The following is a 22147-nucleotide window of genomic DNA, read 5'->3' as shown; positions in this document are numbered from 1 at the left end:
CAGAGAACTGACGTCCAGGAAAATTCGTATTAAAATAATAAGTCAGTGGGATAGGTCCATCTATATAATTTAACTTCATTATGCAACTGGAGGAACCACCTTTACTTTGATACTTTTGGAAAGAAAACTGGCAGAACAGAAAAACTTGCTTTATTATTTTCAGAGGTTCAATGCAGCTTGAATTTTTCAGATTAGACTGTCAGATAATATTTAACAGCACAGAGGCGCAGCGATTTACATATGATGCAAAATCTGTGTTAGTGTTAGAAAATAACAGTATTTACTGAAGAGGCGGGTGGCATAAGGCCGGAAAACGTTTCACTTCTGACAGAGATTATGCACCTGGTCCTGTTTAACCTTTATTTAACCAGGCAAGCAAATTAAGAACAAATTTCTTATTTACAAGTGCAGCCTAGGGGGGTAAGGGGAGGGAGCTAAGCTGTTAAACTAGTGTTTACTTAGTTTTCCTTCCAAAATGCATATTTGGAGAAATTATTTAAATGAATCACTGCAGACTGAACATTGTGTGATTTTAAACATATCGAGGTCAGCCAAAGTCAGTCTTTCTATAACTAATGCTGATTGTTCATTTAAAAAAGAAAAACAAATTAATTGGTGTAGGCTGAATATTATCACTATATTCTAAGAGATAATAAAGAGACTATTTAAAAAAGGATAAATGGTTATCAAAGTTTGACTAAACAGCTAAATTAGGGCTGCCTGGACTGCTGCACAGAAGTTACAGGTCATTCAAAATATTTAACAAAAATTAAAAGTAGTTTAACCGAGGAGTAAAGACTTAAACAATCTGAATCAAACTACTTTATTGATCCTCAAGGTGAAAAAAATCAACACATGTAAGATTTAATTCAATATAGTTGATTAATTAACTTTTTCCTTTTGTTTTTTAATCTGAACAAAAGCGTGCAATTTAAATTTGAACTGAACAAAAAATGGATTATCCTGAGAAATGTAAGTAATATTTGATATTACAAAATGAATACATAAAAGCTCATGAATTGAAGTATGAATACAGGATAATAAATTGTTAATATATAGGAATATTAACAATTTAAATGAATTAAATGAAAACTTATGATTTATGGATTATTTAAAACAAAGGCATACTTTTTGAGTTCCTTGCTCAGAGATCCTTGGGACGTGTACGTGTGTTTGGTGTGTTGTGGTTGCTGTTATTGTGGCCGCTCTGCACGAGCTTCCAACTTACTCCAACATACAGAGTAATCTTGTGTGATCATGTGACTCAGTATGATTATGTGCAGGTGATCCTCTTGATGGTAAATGTGTATTCATCTCCAGCAAAAAGACATTTAGAGACCTTTCTTGATATGAACAACAACAAAAAAAGGATTAATGCAGTCAAAGACACAAGTACTGATGGCGGCTTCATGGTGGTATAATCAGCAGGAAATGTCTTTTTAACAATCAATTAAAGCTGAGCCAGTCTGCTCGCGCTCAAGAAGAACGTTTACTTAGAAGAGTCATCAGAGCGAGAAAAGAGGAAGAAGATTCACTTTGGAGGGACGAGAAAAGAGACAAAGTCCGACAGTAGGACGGAGGAAAGCTAGAGCGTCCAGGATTTGGCACTTTCACAGGTGTGCACAACAGGGGATTTGAGGAGAAAGGACGCTGTGTACACATGTATATGTGCAAGGTGGTGTGTATGTGCGTGTCAGAGTGTGCGTGCACATGTGTAGAGCTGCCAAACTGGCCACCTGTCTTTTCCTCGTTGTAGTTTTAGTGTTTCCTTTCATCCGGCCCTCAGCAGCATAGCTCCCACTTGGAGCAGTTAGCCTCCTGCCGTGTGTAACTGTGTGTGTCTGCTTGTGTGTGTGTGTGTGTGTGTGTTTGTGTAGCCCGGGTCCCAGCTGGGTTCGAAAGAGTAATGTTCCTAAAGGCGCATTTCACTCTTTCCTCTACCTTGTTATATCTTTGTTCTTTATGTTTTATTGAGACAGTTCGAGTGGAGGCAGGAAGTTGGCCTACAAGCCCACAGAGCAGAGGAGGAGACCAGAGGAAACTTCTCTTCCAAAGTCAGCAGGAGGTCACGCTGCAGGAAAAGTACTGCTACCGATCCATCTTTAATTAATAGACTTTATTCAGCTGGGTGCCATCTGAGCACAAAAACATGGATGAGTTGGGAAACAAATAAGAGGAAGCGCTGCGTCTCCTTCGCTGATTCTCAGGTTGTGTCTGTTGAGAAACGTAAAAACTTGTTTATGTTTTTGATATAAGGTGAAAGCTGCGATGGCTGACTTGAAAATTCCAAACTTTATTTCCAGTTTCCGACTCCACGGTTTATAGGTCTTCAGAGTGAGGAGTAAAGCGGAGGCAGGTATGTGATGAAGCCAAGCAGTTACCAGGGATGAATGATTTAGGAAGTCCATAAGTGGCTCGTTAAATGCAGCATTCATCAATATTTTTACACTCATACTGATTTAACAATGGCTCAGGTGATTTTGAACGATGTGAAAAAGTCCCATCAGAGGCCTCGCAGCTTAACATGTCCGCTACAATGAGAGCTGGAACAACGGAGTACCATCACGTGCATCTGTCTCTTTATGTTCAACCTGCGGCCCAAATCCATTTTTTTGGTTGTCTAATCGCAATACAATATTTCTGACATCAGATTCGATCTGTGTGTCTCTGCTCGTGATCCATAAGCCACATGGTTGCTATGGTAACCTACAAACATAGATTGGACGCAAGCGAACCGAAATGGAGGTGGAGTGGCTGTGCTGCCGAGGAAAAAAAAGAAAGAAAATGTGTAGATCAAGTTTTCTACAAGAAAAACAGAACGCCCGAGTGACTGAGGACGCTTAGGCGCACTGCTTTATTTTGGGCGATTGTCACCACTTGTATGTCAGCAGGGTGAATGCTCCCAAATCTCGCCACCACTTCCGTCAGTCGAGTGTTATCCCAAACTGGGTCCTTGGAGCAGACGGTGCTACATGTTTTAGTCGTCTCCTTGCACACACATACCTGATTCAAATGAAGGGTCATCCTCCGCTTGTCCTGAGGGTCTGTACACGGTTAATGCCACAGTCATCTGTATCAGGCTGCACTGAGGAAAGGGGAACATTTCAAAGTGCAGGACTATGTGCCTTGAGGAGCGGGATTGGGAAACACTACTCTAGTTGTTGTTTGTGCATAATGTGAATGACACAAAATAGTATTTGAGCAACCAGACCAACCAGATGCAAAAGAATCTGTGCAAATCAGATTGGAACCACAGTTGAAACCACCTCCATTTGAGGTTCAAATCCAATTTGGAAAAATTGTATTTTATGTGGTTTTCGACTGCCAAATGTAAAAAGAAAAAGAAAAAAAAAAAGAAATGTATCTATGTACAATCTGGATGAGCTGAGATATTTGGGCTGGCAGTGTCAAATTGAAAACTTACCTGAATAATTTTCATTAGAAATTAAATACTAATAAAGGTATAACACTAACATACACAATACTTCCATCATTTCTAAGAAATGTAATCTTCACAAGTGGCCATAGTGGTGGAGACTCTGTTAGCTTGTTGTTTTGATTTAATTTTTGTTTTTGTACAGTTGCTTTACTCATGCAACAGCGTTTTTTTCAGTCTCCGCAGTTAGAAAAAGCATGACGAAAACTGAGCATGAGCATATGTGCGTCTGAGCTAATGAGAGAAAATGTAGGAATTAGCAGAAATCCTCTGTATCTGCTGGGTGTTACTCTGGCAACTGTTCGCCAAGTCCAAATGATGCTGGTAGATATTTTTCTTTTGTGATATTATGTTTGGAAGTTAGGATGCTGCACCCAAGGTGACAGAAGAGTCCACAATAGTTTTCCATTAATAACCACAATTACGTATTTTTTGACTTACCTTTACTTCCTTTTTCCTAACTAGTCATCCAAGGCGGTAACCGGAAAAAATCAGCAGTGAAATATTCAGAAAATTCACAGAAACGAAGATCGAAGGAACTGAGACGTTTGAGTCCTCGGATGGCATTGCATGAAAAACGCAAATCTAAGATGGAAATGATTGGCCTGGGCCAAAAAATGCCCAATGATATACTTCAGATTAGCCGCACCTCATCAGGACTTATTTAAAATGAGCTGAGCCGAAGTGGAAAACTGTTCTGTAGTCTGATGAAGCAAAGTTTTTAAACCAGCCCATCTGTGAAGCCACAGCGCTGAACAACGCAAATAAAGATGCTTTGGAGGAACAAGTGCTGCCATTCAGATGATTAAAACCTTTCTCTCAGGCAAGGACTTGCTTATTTAGCAAGCCAAACCACAATCTACTCATTATACATCACCACAGCTTCGTAAAAGACTCATATGTGAAGCTAACGACACTGCAGGGCAGACTTGTCCTCAACTGCAGTCATTTCACACAATATGAAGCAAAATATATGACAAAGTCTCAGGGCTGCCAGCTGATAGAGACGTTATCGAGCATTAAATGAGCATTACATACATACATGTGGCTATTACATGGTTTTTTTAGTTTAGTTTATTTTGTTTTGGTCATCTACATTTTAAGATGTTTGCATATACACACTGTATATGTATACACACAGGTATAAATAAATATATTATATATATGTACACATTTCCTTTTTTTTTTTTTTTTTTGGACCAAAAAGGTATAGGCTGAAGCCTCATGGCTTATTTTGCCTATCCTTTTCAACAAAAGGGAGACTTCAGGAACAAAAAGATACTAATAAGAAGAAAACGAAACGAACGAACAAAACAAAGAAAATGAACAAAGAAGAGAAGAAAATAAAAGAAGAATGTCTAGAATGTCTATCTATACCTAGAGGCATTTTTTTTAGCCAATATCAAAAGCACAATAAAATGACCAAATTTCAACGTTTGACTTCCTTTTTTTTAAATTCAGATGTTTTATTTTAATGATATAGTCACTAGCGTTAAAAGTAACTATAATTTATTTATGTAATTAAACAGACTGCATTGTAGCAGTTTTTAGTAATATTCCAAAATATCTTCTTCAGGCTGCAGCCCACATCCCTCTGGCACATGAGCCTTGAAAGATGGACAAGTACTGGTATAAAAGTCCTTTTTATTGCTTCCTATCAGTGTTTTGTGGGCCAGCTGTCCATGAGAGCGTCTTTGTCAGACCATTATATTGATAATAAGAGCCGGCCGATCCTCCAACCTCCGGTACACCTAAGTCCAAAGCCTCCCACTCCAGCAGCAGTTTGCCCTCTCAGCTGATCTGTTTCATCAATGTAAAACACAGAGATCATTAGACAGCTAAGCTATATCACAGATCCTCCCGCTCTACACGAGTGTGCGCACATGCCAGGGAGCGCACGTCCATTCATAAAATGCGCTCATCTATTTGTTCATAAGTTCATTGGCACACGAGTGTGTAAATGGTCATACGTGTGTGTGTGCTGAACTGTGTGTGTAGGCGTTTGGGGAACCTGATCTGGTCTGTGTGGGAGGAACCAGTTCCTCTCCCCCCCCTCTCCACCGCTCAGACAGACGGCCTGCTAGAGAGATCAGACTCTCAGACTAACTGGACCAGAAGTCATTAGGACACACTAGACACACAGTGGGCTTTTTTTTTCTTTCTTTCTTTTTTTCAAAGCTTTTGCATCCAGGGAAGAAAGAAAGAAAGAAAAAGGATGATCTACATTTCATCAATCCATAATAAGACAGATATATTTTAAACAAGATGCATGGTGCCTTTTGAATATTTGTCTCGGGCTTCAGAGCGCAGCGGGAACCTCTTTTACTGAAACTGTCCTGAGATCCATCTTTTGTTTCCCTGCGTTACACTTTGGGGGTGGAAAAAAAAGAAACAAAAAAAAAAAACAGCTCTGGCACTCGAGTTTAAGGGCATTTCAAGCATAACATGCCAGAACATTTTGTCTTTGGTATAAGTGATTTTCCAGATTGTGCAACTGTCCATAGTTCAGGTCTTATATGCGAATCCTGCTGCAAAGCGTTTTCATGCAGACCATCAATATTCATTAGTATTATTGTTTCTTGCCGCCAGAAATTTCACTTGGCACCTTTTTCATCTTTTATCACCTTTGTGAATTATATAATTCAAGTGTGTGTTCAGCAGTATTTGTGGTTTTGCGGTATTATTTGTTGTTGTTGGGTTTTTTTTTGTTTTTCAGATGGTGCACACAGTGAATCGTCTCTCTTTTACAGCTCTGTTTCCACTAAAAATGGTCTTTTGGCAGTCCAAAGTGGCATTTGAGTTTTTGTTGGTTTGTTTTTCTGCACTAGGCACTTGTCACACTGTAGGAAAAAGCTCCATTATTGGCACCTCAGTCACAGAAAGAGCTCGTTAGCATCGCTAAAAAAAAAGAAAAAGATTGGGGAACACTAACCCAGTGGAGCACAGTAGTTAGACTCCCTAAAAGAATGGCTCATTTACATTTCACTTCATGGTGGAAAACCTTGAGAACTGCAGCAGTTAGTGGTTTTATAAAACTGAACCAAGACACTAGAGATATTGACAGATTGATAATACGTTTTAGGGGAGATATAATAAGAACCTAGAAAAGTACCACTATCTTTTCACATCATTGATCATTGATGATGCCCGGCTTTCCAGAAACCCAAACTTTGGCTGACTTTAGAATCTCCTGAAGTTGAACCGGTGGACTGCAAACCCCCCTACAGCTACCATACCTCCATTATGAAATTATACAAAACACTCAGTTAGTCCTGAAGGAGCTAATATCAGAGTTTATGGTGTGGAAGATGTATAAAATGGACAGATTAAAAAAAAAGACTTATCATGAAAAATGTGTGACTGTCCTGTTTTATTTTTCATCAAACATGGAAGATGGAGAAAAGATAGCATTAAGCGAGACAAAGGAAAAGACAAAGAATGGTGGATGGTTAAACTGATCAAAACGGAGGGGCAGACAAGGTAAAGAGGCCAAACACACTGGAAAGCCATCACCAACTAGACTCCGGCCAGTGGCACTCCGGGGAAAAGAGAGGAAGAGCAGAGGAGGAGAGAGAACAAGCATGTGGAAAGGTAAAGAAGAGGACAGCAAAGGGACAAAGGCAGATGTCCAAGCAGTCATACCTGCAGATTCAATTTTGCTCTTTTTTCCCTCCCCCTCCTCCCCCTTCTTTTCTGCCTTTTCCTGTGATCCTTAAACCTCTCTTGTCTGCCTCATCCTCCGCCTCATCCTCTGACCGTCTGCATCCACCTCTGCTCTGATTTCTGGTTGGCGCAACAACAGCGCACCGAGGAGAGCTGAACCCCCCAGAGGAGGAGAAGAAAGCGTTGCAAATGAGAGCATGAAAGGGGAAAGGCAAAGCTAAAAGCATTCATTAGGTTTATGTGAGCTACTGCAGTTCTACTTTAAACTTACTGCGTAAAAGGATCTCGTTGAACTATTGTCTCTGAACTCAAAATGGAAACTTTAAAACTTTTATTTGCTGGAAAGGATCGGGAAAAGACTTGAAAACTCTCTCTGTCTTTAAATTTCAGGTTTACAAACACTTTATTGGTCATCTTGAGTCATTTTCCACTTTCAGACATGATTATACTCTCATGATCATATTCATTGAGAAGCTATAAACCGAATCAATAGCCAATGTTTGTACCTTACAACAATGCACATTGTTTGTCAAATAAAGTCATACGCCTGTTAAATAACATAGTGTCATTATATAATGTTATGTTACATAAATATACATTTATATTTCAGTTTACACAACAATAACACAGTTTTTGATGAATACATGTGTTTTCTGATCATGTGCCACAAATTCTCAAAACTCTGAGCAAAGAGTCTCTGAACACAGGAAAAAAAAGTCTCTTATAAGTACGGCTGAAAGGTTCTTGATGGTCTTGAAGCACGAGAAAGCCCTTTGGAAAATACTGTCAAAGCTTCACACGGCTGACATAGAAAGTTCTTTGTAAAGTAATATAAAAAGCAATTTAAAAAAAACAAACTTGAAAAGTCCGGGAAGTGCTGCGAAAGTCCTTCAAAAGTCTTTTTAAAAAATGCAGTCCAAGTCTGTTTAGTCTTCAAGCTGCGGTGATAGTAGAGTAAAATCACCGTCACTGTCGGAGCGATGAGCAGTTTAACAGAGAGGTTGGTTGGCGTCCTGGTCGTTAGCTTCGGATGGTCGTCTTCCTGTCTCTGTCTTTGTTCTGCAAGAGACACAAACAACATCACGTGAGCAGGAGCTCAACACATGGGCGCAATTTCCACTGGGGACAGGGGGGACATGTCCCCCCCACTTTTCAAAATCATGTTTTTGTCCCCCCCACTTTTTACAGTTTAAAAACTAACGGTAGGCTCAGCCTGTAATCGCGAATCATCGAGACACACTTTGCGAAGGTACTGACGGCCCTTTGTTTATAAGGAAAGGAAGGAATGAACATGATCTATTTTCATATTTCATAGGAGAAATATGTGGAGACAGGCGCAAGTGAAGAAGTGCAGGCAGGCAGGCAGGAACCCAACCATGTTAGCCCAAAAGTGATTGTAGAACAGCATCTCAGCAACAAAACCTTAAGATTTCAAGAGAAGTGGTGCTGTGAATTTCCTTGGCTCCATTATAAACAAGGAGGAGTCAATGGAATCCTATGTTTTTTCTGTGCCCAAGCTTTTGAAAATGAAAAATCAAGCCTGGCCAAGAATGCAGATCCAGCATTTTCCCAAAACGGGCAAAAAAAAAAGTTAAAAAGTGTCTAAAAAAGTAAATGCATATTCAAATTGTTTGATTGTTCGCATTCACACACACATAGTCTTACAAAGCCACACTGCACATCCACGCTACAGCTACACGCACACATTTACCGTTCCTACTTGTGTCCCCCCCACCTCTGAAACTAAAGTTTCGCCCTTGGCTCAACAAACACGTCAGAGTGACACAAGTCTGTTGATATTGAACAAAAAAAGGTTGAACGGATCTTGTAGCTATGCTGAGTTCACTGTTTCTCCCGAGCTTCATGTTAAACTGAGCCAGCAGGCTGGTATATTCAGCTTCATGTTACAGTCTCATCCCAGTCAACAGTTATCATTGCCTTCTTCACTTTTCCCCGCCAACAGGTGCATAAAACTACAAACTTTAAAGTGAATCCCTCACGATGGCGTCATGAAGCTGCTCTCCAGAAAAACGCCAAACACACAGTAGAAAACAGATACTGTTATACCGCAATCACTGGCACAGCCAAATTGTGTGGTTTTGTATATGAACTGATTCTAGTAGTTGAGAGAGTAAATTACCCATGACTGTGTGCAGTAAACTTACATAAACACATTCCACAACAGTAGCACACAACATTAGCTGCGGTAGAAGAGCACCGGGAGCATTTCTTTAATTCAATTACAGGCTAAAGAGTGGCATCATGAGCTGGGGTTTTTTTTTGACATCAGCATGACTGATGACAAGCTCCTCATTTATCTGTGGAATCAGAACAGAGAAGCCTTGATTTTCTGGCTGGTGAGGAGTCGCTCTCTATCTGGCCAGGAAAATAACGTCACATTTTCCCTCCTAACCTCTCTGCTGCTCGCTGCCCAGGCCATCCACCACCGGCTTCTCCGAAGGCTTTAACGAAGCCATGCAACACATTTCATCTTTGCTCGGGTAAATACTGTTTGGAGCTGATGCGTCAAAGATTAATCACTGCTGGTCATGGATCTGAAGCCTACACAAACTAATGATAAGTGTTTCCATGTAAACCTCTGCTGATTTCTTTTTCTTTTTTAATTCGAAAGTAATAAACTAACTTTATCCATCTGCCGGGATAAAACTCTCCCTACTCTTTGCAAATCCTGTCCTCTGTTGACTTTTGTCTGCCCTTCTCATATCAGCTCTGCTCTAACCCTCTCTTCCTCCCGCCTCCATCCCCCACAGCTCATCAGCCCAACACCTGTTACACATTTCCTCTCAGGCTGAGCAAAAGGTGTAGGTGTTTGGAAAAGTCAGTTCAACTGACTCCAACAAAGGTGGGTAGGTGGTTGGAAGGGTATCAGGCGGTAATGACAGAATGAAATCATAGGATTTGGACAGGAATCAGCCCTCCCACTGACTGAGGTGAACACAGCAACTATTATGGTCAATCCTTCGTGCAGCTGCAGCGAGTAAATGGTCACTATTAGATCAGTAATGTTGGCCATGATAAAGCTAAGGGCTTACATTAAACAGAACTGGAGTTATGTCTCGTCTCGTCCAAAACACTTCTTCATATGTAACTGCTGACACTCAGCTGTCCACCAACATCTCCAGGGTAAAAGAACGGTCATGTCCACAGTTTGGACAGTCAACGAAAGGTTGAGTTACAGCGGGGTCAGTGATTGACATGTGAACGTCCAGCTGTCTTCTACTCAAGATTTCTAGGATTGTCATGACTTAAATGATCTCTGCAAACACACAGCAAGGGTAAAGACTCAATAACTGCAAGACATAAACCATAAACTGATTACTGCCAGGTGTTGTTATGTGTTAATAAAGCAGCCTATCTACAGTTTTTGCTGCAGTGTTGGGTTCACGTGTATAAGCTGCAACTTCTCATCTACTAGTGTATGGAACCACTTTGTGACACCAAAATGTTTTTAGGAGAAAATATACAATAACCTGGTCAATTTGATCTGGACTTTGGTCTTATCCTAACCTTAACTTAAGTGTTTTTGCTGACTGAAGTCAATCCAACACATAGGTCTCCAGGCTCCAATAACTGACACTGAGGCACAGGTGCTGCACTGTTTACGATCTTGTCGCCTCCCTGTAAAACCTCCTTGTGATAGTCAAACGTTTCGCTTCATTCCTCAGACCTTTCAGGCCAAGGGAGCACACTTTAGACAATAATTTGTTCAAAACACAATCAAGAGGGGCTCGCAGCTGATCTCAGAACGTAGTTTTAAACAGAACTCAGAATCATTATGAAAGTCCCAGAGGAGCGAAGAACAAGTAGAAAGCCAGATGTGTTGATAAATACTCTCACTTGAAGGCGTAATCTCAATTCCCTCTCCTTGACCCTGATACTGGACCCAGCACTGGTCATCTACTGGGGTATCGTCTAATTGGTCCCTCAGACAGACAATCCAGCCTCCAAATGGAGTAGTAATCCATCGTCTCATTAAAGTTTTCATCCCTGAGACCTTGTAGCTCCACTCTGATGTGGCCTAGAAGAGGAGATTTTGGGATTGGGCCAAGATGCCTCTTTTTTTTTCGTAAAAGAGTTCACACATGGCCTGGGAAACTTTGGCCTCACTGTAGCATTCCTGTTATCGTACTTGCCCCCAAACACAAACTATCAAACCAACAGCTGGAAGACACCAGCGCGGTCGTGCTCTCTGGTGCCTGCTGGAAAGAGCTGTGGAAAACTGCAGGTATTTATCAGTGCAAGGAAAAGTACTTGAGGTTAACGAAAGAGGATACACGAAGAGTTTCACTTAAAACCTGTGCGTTAAAAATTGAATGACTTTTCTTTTCCAAATTACATCAAATTACAACAGAATCACTCGGAGTCATCCAGGAGTCTCACTCTGAGCGCGCCCGTGACAGCTGAGGAAATGCAGCTGTAGATGGCGAGGGCGGTTTAACTGGAGTGCAACTGGTTCAGTCAAAACAGGAGGGGGGAGGAGGGCCCGCGCTGAGGCCGGCCTGGCAGTCAAAACAATATCCAGAAGACTAACAGGGCACGCTCGGGTGACATCTCAGCTCTCGCTTCTCTATTTTCAAACACACACACACGCACACATACCACCACTAATATCCCCGGGGCCTGATTTGTCCGACACTAAGATGATTGCGTGATGATGTTTGCTTTAGATTCGATATGAAGATATTACTGAACTGGAGCCGTATTATTGTGTTATAGAAGTGAAAGCAGCCTCTGTCAGCCTTGACGTGAAGACAGTACAAACTTTTCTCTCGAGCATCTTATCAAATCACAAACTCCAGCCGTCAGTAGAGTTTTTCTGAAACTCAATGCCGCAGCTTCTTTACCTATAACTGGGGATTTTCCATGCACACTCTCTTTTTTTTTTTTTTTTCCTGTGTTAAGCTGGTCTGTCAAATACAAACATCTAATTTTGTCTCTGGCTGAATGAGGACAGGACTGACTGGTTGGAAAAAATAATTCCACTTGGGCACTGGCCTGAAATCGTATAAGGAGATTGGTATTTAACCATGAAATGAAAGCTGGTCATATCCTTTTAGATTATTGAGTGTGAATATTTAAGTCTGTGTCACTGCCTCTGGTGGTTTATATAAGCTGTAATTACCCTCGTAAATGACCATCAATTAAAAAAATAACACATTAGACGTTTAAATTGAGCTAACTAACAAACCAAATAGCCCCAGTCTGCTATTATGTGGCTTGGACACATCATTCATTTATGTCCACTGTGGATTGCTTAATGCACGTCTTGATGGCTTCTGAAAAACACCTGATTTATTTTAGATTGCCTAATCAGCTGGACTTGACACCAGGCATGTAAGTAATTACTCACACGTCTTAATAACATGTTATAATGACTAGAAAGGCCTGGCCTTCGTTCCCACCCTTCCCACCATTTCATTCTGCTCTGGTTTGGAGTAACCAGCACCTCATCATCAGTGTTAAGATGTTCCCCCCCAAAACAGCCAATATGTCATTAGCCTCAGCAGATATTGTTTTAAGAAGTGGCATAATTAACACGGCCAACTTCTGCTTTTCTCTTCGCTATGTTGTAGGTCTTTCCCCGGCTCAGTTTTCTGTAGTTTTGTTTTAATTTGCCCCATGAGCAGATCTATCCCTGAAGACCAAATGACAACAGAATGATAGTTTTGCTAATAGATTTAGTTAGTTATCTGACCCGACTTCTTCTGCTGGTGTTAAATTAGGGTTTAACTGCTTCCATCTGTGCTGAACATATACAGACAGGTCCACACTTGAATGCACGCAGTCATACACAAAAGCAGGCTCATGCATGCATGACACGCTGAACGTGGGGGAGAATATATTTAAAAACGGCCCGCAGTATATATGAGCCAACGTCGATGCACCTCATTAGCCTAGCTTGAAATGAGAAGCGCAGAGGCGATGCTGTTGCTCATGAGGCGCAAAACATTAACTCAGAGTCGCCACCGCCATTATCAGTAACTCAGGGTAATTTAGTTTTCGTCTATGACACTCAAACGTCAGCTTCATGCACAAAAGTGATGCAATGCTTTTTCCAGTGAGGACAGGATAATATCCAAATAACTAGGGAAACCGCAGCCATTAGTGCGCTCCTGCTGCTGCCCCGTCCACGCATTTAAGCTCTCTTTAGGTGCTCGGTTCATTTGGCTGCTATAAAGAAGCAAAGTGTAGGTTCAGCACACCTAAAACTAACTGTCCAAAGTGGAGAATAAATAGCAAAGTTAATTATCCCACCGAGTCTCCTTCTCATTCCTGTTTCCACATCTTCCTGCACACCGTTAGTATAGAAAGTGCTGCTTAACTGAGGAATTATTCATGACTTATTTTTTAAATATTATTATCACATTCAGATAGAAGCAGCGAACTGCGGTCGGGTTGAAAGCACTACAAAAAAAAAGAAGGTAGCATTATATACTTTTGATAAAAGTCTCTGTGGGGTGGAGCGTGCCCACATGTGTGTGCCCACATGTGTGTGTGTGTGTGTGTGTGTCACGTGCGAGGGTGCGGGTGTAAGCAGGGAGGGCGTTTCACAGAGAGCGGTTTCCAGGCTCCTTTAACATCACCATCAAAGCCCAACGTCAATGTGTTTCTAATAGCAGCCGCTGAATTAAACACTGGCTGTACAGCCTCAGCAGAGGATAAATCATTTACAGAACAATTAGCTCATTTGTTGCTCTGCTCTGTTCTGCCAATGACTTCCAGACACAGAGAGCCAGCCAGTCACTGTGTGTCTGTGTGTGCGTGTTTTTTTAAACGCAGTGTGAGCAAAAACACTAAATTCCCTCTGGATGTGTCATTCACATCCATCTCGTTCAGTAACTCTTAACTTGTCGCTATCTTTCTGTCTTATGTACAAATTTAAAATTCATTCATGCCACACAAAAACCGAGAGGGGGGAGAGTATTCAGTTTCCAGGTTGATATTGCAGATATGGGCCTCTTTTCTTTCCATCCACCCACAAAAGTCATTGCGTATAAAAGTTGCAGAGCAGCCAATACACAAATGAAAACTGCCCGCGATATTAGGAGCAGTATACATCATGGTACGTTTATTGTTTCACTAAATTTACACATATCTCTTAAATTTCAAGAAATTCCAAATAAATAACCCATCGAGTCCCAATTAAGTTTGGGTTGAGTCCTAAAATGTCTGTAAAATAAACCATTTCAAAAGGAACAATGGTCTATTTACAGCAACCACACCATAAGTACCACGGTAATTATATTTTTGCCTGATTTTTTTATTTTGTTTCCAAACGTAAGGCTTCTCTTTTAATTCATCAAATGAACTTTTTGACATTCAGATATTGGGAAAAATGCAGTGACTTGTCACATACAGATTTAAAGGAAAAAGTTCTGCACAATTGCTTTCATTGGCAAATGATTCGCCAGTTTTATTTTCTTTTGCATTGAATTAACCCTCTGCCTGTTTTGAGCCAAAAGAAATAAGCCACAGTTGTGGAAAAGGCTGTAAAAATGCACTGGCTGCTATGGACTAAAGACAGAAGTAGACAGATTAACACATTTAAAAATGTTATGTACTGAATAAACACCATTTTAAGATATTCACGAGTGTCACCGGTACCTTTGACTCGACTTCACCTATGGAACTAAGTGTTTAAGTAGCACTGAAGATGATCGGTGGGGCGCATTTCAAATGAATTCAAAGAGAGTTGCATCTAAAGATAATAAACCTCTAAAAAAAAAAAAAGAAATCACAGTTGTGAGTTTTTCCTGTCGTATGTTAAGTCCAGGCACCTGACAGTTGCCTGACAGCCGAGGGAGAGAGGTCTTCAACAGGATCTCTGCATCAATCAAGCAGACAGCGCAGGGATTTAAACCGAGCTCGGCTCACCTCTGCCCTGCACATCTCATTTACAGATGTCGCCACTGCAAATGTGCCCCCTTTTCAGTTCCTGCGACGGGAAAAAAGACCCCAGCACACAAGGCCTGTGCTCCGGTTTGTTCGTGCCAGGCTGCTTCTGGCTCCGTCACAGAATTCTGTTTACTTTTGTAGCATCAAGTCAAAACTTTATGATTTTGATGTTCATGAATGATTAAATAACAGCTGGCCTTTTGTGTAAAAAATGCTTCGTAAAAGTGTTCCACCATCATGAATGTGGCTTAATCTGACCAACGTCTGACTGCAACATGCTGATGAAGAATTAGAGATTGGATTTTTGTACTTTGATCCAATACGTGACAGTGTCTAAGAATATTCACAACAGACTGCAAAACTTTAGATTTTTTCTGAGGAAATAAGGACGAAATATTTGCCCTACGTGTTGTAAAACAGAAATCCTCTTTTCCCATATAAATGTGGATAAGCTGGAAACCTGCAGTCACAGACCACACAAGTGAAAAATTAACATCTGGACATACATAGTTCAATCAATTTCAGCCTTAAATCACACTTCAATATCAAGTAAAAAAAAAAAAAATCTTCAGTGCTTGACTTGTATAATTTTATTTTGAAGCTCTATTCAAAATAAGCTCTAAGCTATTTTGAAGTATTTTGAATACTTGGACAAAGTCGTGTGGATAATCACATTAGTATTCCTGTCACTATTCCTCTGAATATGCGATACGCAACGGTTCGTCCATGTGCAGTAGTCTTCAGTAACGAGACTGTTTGTTTTGAAACAGTTATACTGTAGTCACACATAATAAGAGGAAATGACCATACACTTTTCTCACTTTCACCCTCTCCCGTGTTGGAAAGAGGTGTAACTGAAACGGCTGGTCTAAGCAGACCTGACAGCCGTGATGAGCCTCAATGACCAGAAAAACATACAAAGAGAGGACTCAGGACAAAAACTCTGATTTGTACCTCCACAATCGTTTCCTCTCTGTAATCACCAGCACTAACGCTGCCCTTTAGCCTACTTAAACACACTATACATATTTTCCAGGGGAAATAAAATGCTCTCAGGTTCTGCCAATTCTAGTTAACTCTTTAGAGGCCAGGTGCACCCCTCGATTCTTCCCCTGTTTTTTAAAGGTAATAACATCACCTACTTTTGGCAGGTGCATGTGCACCGAGTACACAGCTGCAGTGTGAGATCATTCAGTAGATGACCCGCAGCACTATTAAACTGTAACATTAATTGTCAATGTTAACCCTCAATTATAAAGCCTGCATATCTTACAGTGGGAGAACTATTAAAAGTGAAGAGTAGCAGTTTCAGCAGTCTTGTATATTTTCACGTAATCTTACATGCATCCCTCTGCAATTGTACATTTATTTGTTAAGATTTTTTCATGCTAAAATATTAGTTTCAATTTAATTTGAAAGAATATCCTCGCTCTCGCAGTCCTCGTCCAAATTAACTTTCGTCCCAGTCGTCTCCTCTGACAAGCGCACATCATTTTATCTTGCACCAACTTGGCCATCTATACTCATAAATCGTTCTGGTACCCCTCCTACAGCCATTTGCACCGGCACAGAGCTTACCAAACCAAATTCAGTGGAACTGGGGTGAACCTTAGGCTCGGATTCATCCAGGAGTGTCCAAGAGCCACCATTCAAAACAACTGAGATAGCTGCAGAAACACCATGGATCAAAAAGCTTTTACTGCAAAACGGACAACAACCATTCACCGTCACTCCTAATCAATGCCTGTCCATCGGGTCCATTTGAACGGCCTCCTGGAAGTCGAAGTTGAATTCTAAATGGAAAATAATCAGGATGTCAGATCAGGCTGAGCTGACGCGTCAACAAGGATGGAACTAGCTCACAGAGCTTCTGTTGACTTCAAGGCAGCCGCGACTAAGAGACTCATGAAAGTAATGACAGATACGGACAGAACAAGAGACCAAACAAGAGTAAATGATAGCATCTTACAAGAAATTTAAAGTCCACACCAACAGAGGGACCAGTAGCTGATAAAAACTGCAGTTGCAGTTAATTTGTCTGATTTAATTCAACAATAAAATTAGCACTCTGCAATAGCAAATTTACACATCTTTGCAAACACAGTTGCTAAAACCTATGAGAACCCACTTTTATTCATTTAATGAAAATTTTTAAGTTATGTGTCATCGGTATCTTATAATTACCATTTTTAAGTTTTATAAGCTATTATTTTCTTCTTTTTCTTTTTCTGAGTTTTAATGATAATGAATGTGTTGACTTTCAAGAACCAGTTTTATATGAAGAATTTTTAAAAGGCATTTCACTTTTAACTCAAATTGACTCTGACTGTTTCATTGTTATGTGGCAAAATGGCAAAAGAACATCTGTGCTGCTCTTTTATACATAATTTGTGCTCTTTTTGTTCACATCAAAAAGTGAAATGTATTTTTTTTTTGTTTTTTACTAGCTCATCTAATGCGTTTGGGGATCCAGTCCTTTCACCGAGGTGGTCCTCACTGGTGGAGTCTGTCTGTAACTCACCAGAGAGAATAGTGAGACTTTTCATCTTGCAAATGAGAAACAGTGTAATGTGACATGCAGCCAAAAAACACGGACTTAGTCAAAGTGTCTGTGTGTGAGTGGTCTGTCATGACAAAGTCTCATAATCGGTTTCTTGCGCCGCGTGCATTTACAGGTTGGTCATGCATCTGCAGTCCTGGCTTGACAGCGGCAGATAGTATTACAGCGCTCCGACTGACAGCTCTGACCTCCACCGGGCTGATCGATACCGTCAGAGCTGGAGGGGGTCACCAGTTAAGGAGGAAAAGGGCAAAACAGAAGGGAGATGTGAGTAAAAATAAAGGAAGAAGAGAAAACAAATGAGACTGTCAAGAGGGGACAGACGGAGGCAAAAAGAAACGGAGCCAGAGGAGGGAGAAGGAGACGGGTTTCAGGCCAGTTATCTCTCAGCCGAGGGTGTCTGGGTTTAGACACCGAGGACTTCTAGGCTTTCACTTGGAGAAGTTCAGATCGGAGGCAGGAGGGGGGAGGACTAGCGTGGAGACACACACTGCTGAGACTCAGGTTATCCCTCAGCTAAAGGGTCTCTGGGTTTAGACACTGAGGAGGGTATTAGCTTTCACACACTGCTGGGGTAACGGGGGAGTCTGCCAGATGTCAGCTCCCTACCCATAAATCCTGCTAAATGGGCAGCAGCTTTGGTTATAGAGGGAGGGGTGAGAGGACGTCAGCCCTCTATCATCTTCTGTGGTGTTTGTCAAAATCTGAGCTGCGCTCATAAATATTTGATTTCACTCGGCTAATGGCAATTCTTCATTGCCTGTTATTCCTCATCAGACCGGGGCTTTCTCATGTGAGAGTGTTCTTGATTATGTCAATTTCCTGGCCTGAATCAATCAAATAGAGCACAAACCCGCACTGTGATATTCACACTTTTCTGCTTTTGGCTTTCTTTCTTTTTTTTCTTGGTCTCTTTTAATCTGTAGATCTGCTATGCAGGAGGGGGGAAGCAGGGTGAGGAAAGTGGGAAGCGTCTCCTCTTGTCTGTGGCTTCAACATTGCATTTGTTTTTTCTACATAGAGTACAACTGAATTGCACCTTGCAATGTTTAGTTTCTGTGGCAGAAAGTTATTGTGAGTTGCAAATCTGTTTACCTCAAGTAAGTTCTTCGTTGGTTGTGATTAAAAACCTTTTCATATTCCAGTTGACGTCAATGCATTCTTGAAATTATACACATGGATTTGGATGGAGTTTATGTGCTCCCGGTCATAAATCTCCTTTGGTGAACTCTTGTAAACGTTTAATTCAAAATTTTCAGGCAAGTTTCATTTTAGTCTCTCTGAAAAAGAAAAGTGGTTGTTTCACCAACCCTGTCTGCCGAGATCTGTTTTAGTGCCTCTGTTTAAAAAAAAAAAAAAAAAGGAAAAGAAAAAAAATCATTTCTATGAGGTGTAATCTTTTTTTTGTTGTTGTAGAAACCACCTTGAACTTTCTAGCCAGCTGCTCGAGTAAAAACCAACCCCCAACAGTGTAATAATACACAGTCCTTCACCTCGAAAATTGGGCTCAAAAAGAGGTTGCACTTTTAAAGTCCTTCGGGGCCAGTCAGGTTTATAGACAGAGTCACTGATCTCAGGTCAGCTTTTAACATGAAACTGACCCAAACCTCCACCCTGAGTCCACTTGCTCTTCTGATAAGTCTAAATTCATTCTTATTTTCTAATTCTTGAACCTCTTCATATACGTAAATAAAACAACTCTCACCTAAAGGCTTTAGTTATCATTTTTCTCCATATTTCCTGCCCTTTCAGGTTAAAGATATTGATATGATGATAGCATATTTTATGAGTGCACTTTCTATAAACACTGTCCTTTTCGCTTGATTTCACTCAGACTTGGAGTTTTCCGCTCACCATTTTCCTCTGGTTGCTGAGGCAGAAGGTACAGATGTGCTTGGGCTGAGTGGATTGGTCGGTTCCTCGGGTGGGGGAGGAGCTGACGTGGAAGAACGGGGGTGAGGGAGCATGGCACGGCTGTCCGTCATGAAGCCCTTCACCCAGGAGCAGCACGTTCCCCAGATGGCTGATGTAGCTGCTGGCCAGGCGTAGCGTCTCAATCTTCGACAACTTCCTGTAATCATCAAAAGGTGTGAGGAATAAGTATTTGACATTAATTCTCACAGTATTTTTAGACCTTTGACACAAAAAGATGCAACATATAGACCATTGGAACATTCAAAACAAGCCCTGCTTGCTAAGGAAATAGCATTTCTCATGTAAATACAACTTTAAGTCAAACTGCATCCCAGACAGAGTTGGGTTGTGGTTAAAGATGGATCACGTGAACTGTGATGACAGAGTGGGGTGGAGGAGCTCTCTACCTATCTGCAGGCTCGGTGGGGATGAGCGTGCGCAGCGCCGTGAAGGCTGTGTTGACAGAGTTGGTACGATCTCTCTCCCTCGCGTTGGCGGCGGTCCTCTGACGAACTTCCCCATGGGCCCCCATGGTTTGTCCTGGGGGGCCCAACCTCGCGGCTATGTCTTCTACCTCTGCAGCCCCTAACATCTTCCTCTTCCTGCTCATCTTGATGTGGAAGGTGGTTGGGGACTGCGATGACAGGCGATAGGCAGCGGAATTGGAGGAATTGGTTCGGTCTTCGGACCCGGAGCCCTCGCTGCCGTTGTCATCGTCGTCTTCAGAGAGGAGAGCGATGTCACCGTACAAGAAGCGGCCCGCGGGAGGCGGCGTGCGTAGCATGGCAAACGTCATCTTCAGTGCTACTGGGGAGTCCTTTGGAGAAGCCCTCAAGACAAGCTGGTAGCGTTTGAGGTTGTGCTGAAGATGCTTGGTAGCAAATGATGCTGACGCTGCCAGTTAAAGGTGACAAGTGTTCTTTGCCCGAAGAATCAGAAGACTAAGTCAGTCTTGGTTTACAACCTCCCTTTACTGAAACTGAAGCATCAGCAAGTTGATCCTGAAGCTGAGGTCAAAGCAGCTTGACCTCAGATCTGCTGTCATAGGTAGCTGCAGGTTCCACGTCCAAGCTGTTCACTCTTGATTGATGAAAAAAAAAGCACCTCACGTCCCGAAGATCTGCTTCTCCTTCTGTTATGTCCTCGGAATAAGACCCAACTTAAAATGGCATGTTGAGGTCTCTTTTTTTTCTTTGCCTCTCTTAACTCTTTGCTTTGTCCTTTGCTCTTGTTTATCTGTTTCACTCCCAAAAGTCAAACTATCAGAAACTTTTCTGTGCCGACTTCTTCATGCTCTTTTGCTTTCGATTGGTCCACCCCCCCCTCGTGCCTCTTTTTCTCTGTCTCTTTGCTCCACGTGTGTCTGCAGTCTGAGTGTTTCAGTCTGTCTCTGGTCTTATAGGCGGTGGGAGGGCCAAAGGACCGCGTCGCTCCTCCCTTTGAGCGGTGAGAGTCCCTCGGCTGCTGTCTAAAAGCAGGCCAGAGAGACCGGAGGCAAGAGGCAAACCATCGGCAGGAGTTTGTTTTGGCTGCACACTGATGCGTTCCAGGGGAAATCCACCCTAGAACGGTACTTGCATCACCCTCTGAGCCCTCTGCAAACTCGCAGTACAATCAAGCCACGGAGATAGATAGTCAGATAGATGGAGCTAGACAGACTCACAGATAGATGTGTTAGATTTCTTTGCTGAAATACATCCACACTCTGTGAACCCAAAGTTATTTCAGTACTTGCACATCAGAAGCCAGTACTTTAAATGACAAAGAAGCCAATGCACTTTTTTTTCTTTTTTCGTTCTTGTTTCTGGGTTCTCAGTGGTATATTCTCATATTTCTGATGCTCAACTGACAAAGGAGGCTGCTAGCATGAAATATGTTCATGTTTTGTTCAGCCATTTCCTTGACAGTGATAAACTGTGCGCTTTAAGTGGTGAAGTGAGAGTTTTCCTTTCTCAATCTCTTCTTTCCTTTCCTCTGCTTCCCCGTGTCCCCGGACGGCAGGCCAGGAGGTGGTTAAGCCCCACAGCTGGGAGCTGGCAGATCAGTCCAGACTCGTGAAGGAAGCCTGGAATGGGATTTACTCAGCCATGGCCCAAGTCTTTTTATCTACACAAGCCGTGACACTAGAGGGCCTGAAAGTAGTTTACCCTCAAGGGAGTCAGATGTTTTAGGGTGGAGTGTTTGGATGATGACTGCAAGGTTTATGGATTTTCAGTAAAGAGAATCTGCTACTTTATACTCCTTTAAACAATCTGTCTTTCTCCGAAAGTGAAGAGTGAATGAGGAGAGACAGCAGAGGGAGCAAAGACAAAGAAAAGGAGAAGGACAAGAATGGTTGTAAGTAAAGAACGACGGAAGGAAAAAGCTCCGTCATTGTTTGCATGGTAAGACATGTTGGAGTCAAACTCTTATTGCTTTTACCATTTAAAGTCTTGGGATTTTATTAGCCAGGATTGTGCAACTGAGTGACCTTTACATTTTTCTTCCTAATTTCAATGTACCGTGGTTAAAGGTTGCAAACCCACGTGAAACTAAACCATGAAGTCCACAATCCTCAGTAGTACCTCACAGAAAACTCTAAACCCAACCACCAATGCTGGCATGTCTCGTTTGTGTAGATTGGCAAGAGCGAGCTCCTGCTGAAGACTAATAGCAGA

General features: G+C 41.7%; 1 protein-coding gene across 1 annotated transcript; it reads right to left on the bottom strand.

Moving 5' to 3' along the window:
- Window positions 1–7483: 7483 nt before the first annotated feature.
- Window positions 7484–20848, bottom strand: LOC133440906 (basic helix-loop-helix transcription factor scleraxis-like). Its single transcript, XM_061718241.1, has 3 exons — window positions 19898–20848; window positions 19431–19647; window positions 7484–8158 (listed from the first exon to the last, which is right to left on the bottom strand). Exons 1-3 carry the CDS (start codon window positions 20284–20286, stop codon window positions 8120–8122), a joined length of 645 nt encoding a protein of 214 aa, XP_061574225.1. The 5' UTR covers window positions 20287–20848; the 3' UTR covers window positions 7484–8119.
- Between the last annotated feature and the right edge of the window lie 1299 nt (window positions 20849–22147).

Source organism: Cololabis saira, chromosome 3, assembly GCF_033807715.1.
Source record: "Cololabis saira isolate AMF1-May2022 chromosome 3, fColSai1.1, whole genome shotgun sequence".
NCBI classification, from domain to species: domain Eukaryota; kingdom Metazoa; phylum Chordata; class Actinopteri; order Beloniformes; family Belonidae; genus Cololabis; species Cololabis saira.
This window is presented reverse-complemented; position numbering and strand designations above follow the sequence as displayed.

What these genes read in the sequence shown, in the direction of transcription:
- LOC133440906 (XM_061718241.1), bottom strand. Translation starts at nt 20,286, where the DNA reads ATGACGTTTGCCATGCTACGCACGCCGCCTCCCGCGGGCCGCTTCTTG. An exon ending in CCCACCGAGCCTGCAGATAG is followed by an intron (nt 19,648 to 19,897) that starts GTAGAGAGCTCC and finishes TGATGATTACAG; the next exon opens with GAAGTTGTCGAAGATTGAGA. An exon ending in TCAGCAACCAGAGGAAAATG is followed by an intron (nt 8,159 to 19,430) that starts GTGAGCGGAAAA and finishes TGTCTCTTGCAG; the next exon opens with AACAAAGACAGAGACAGGAA.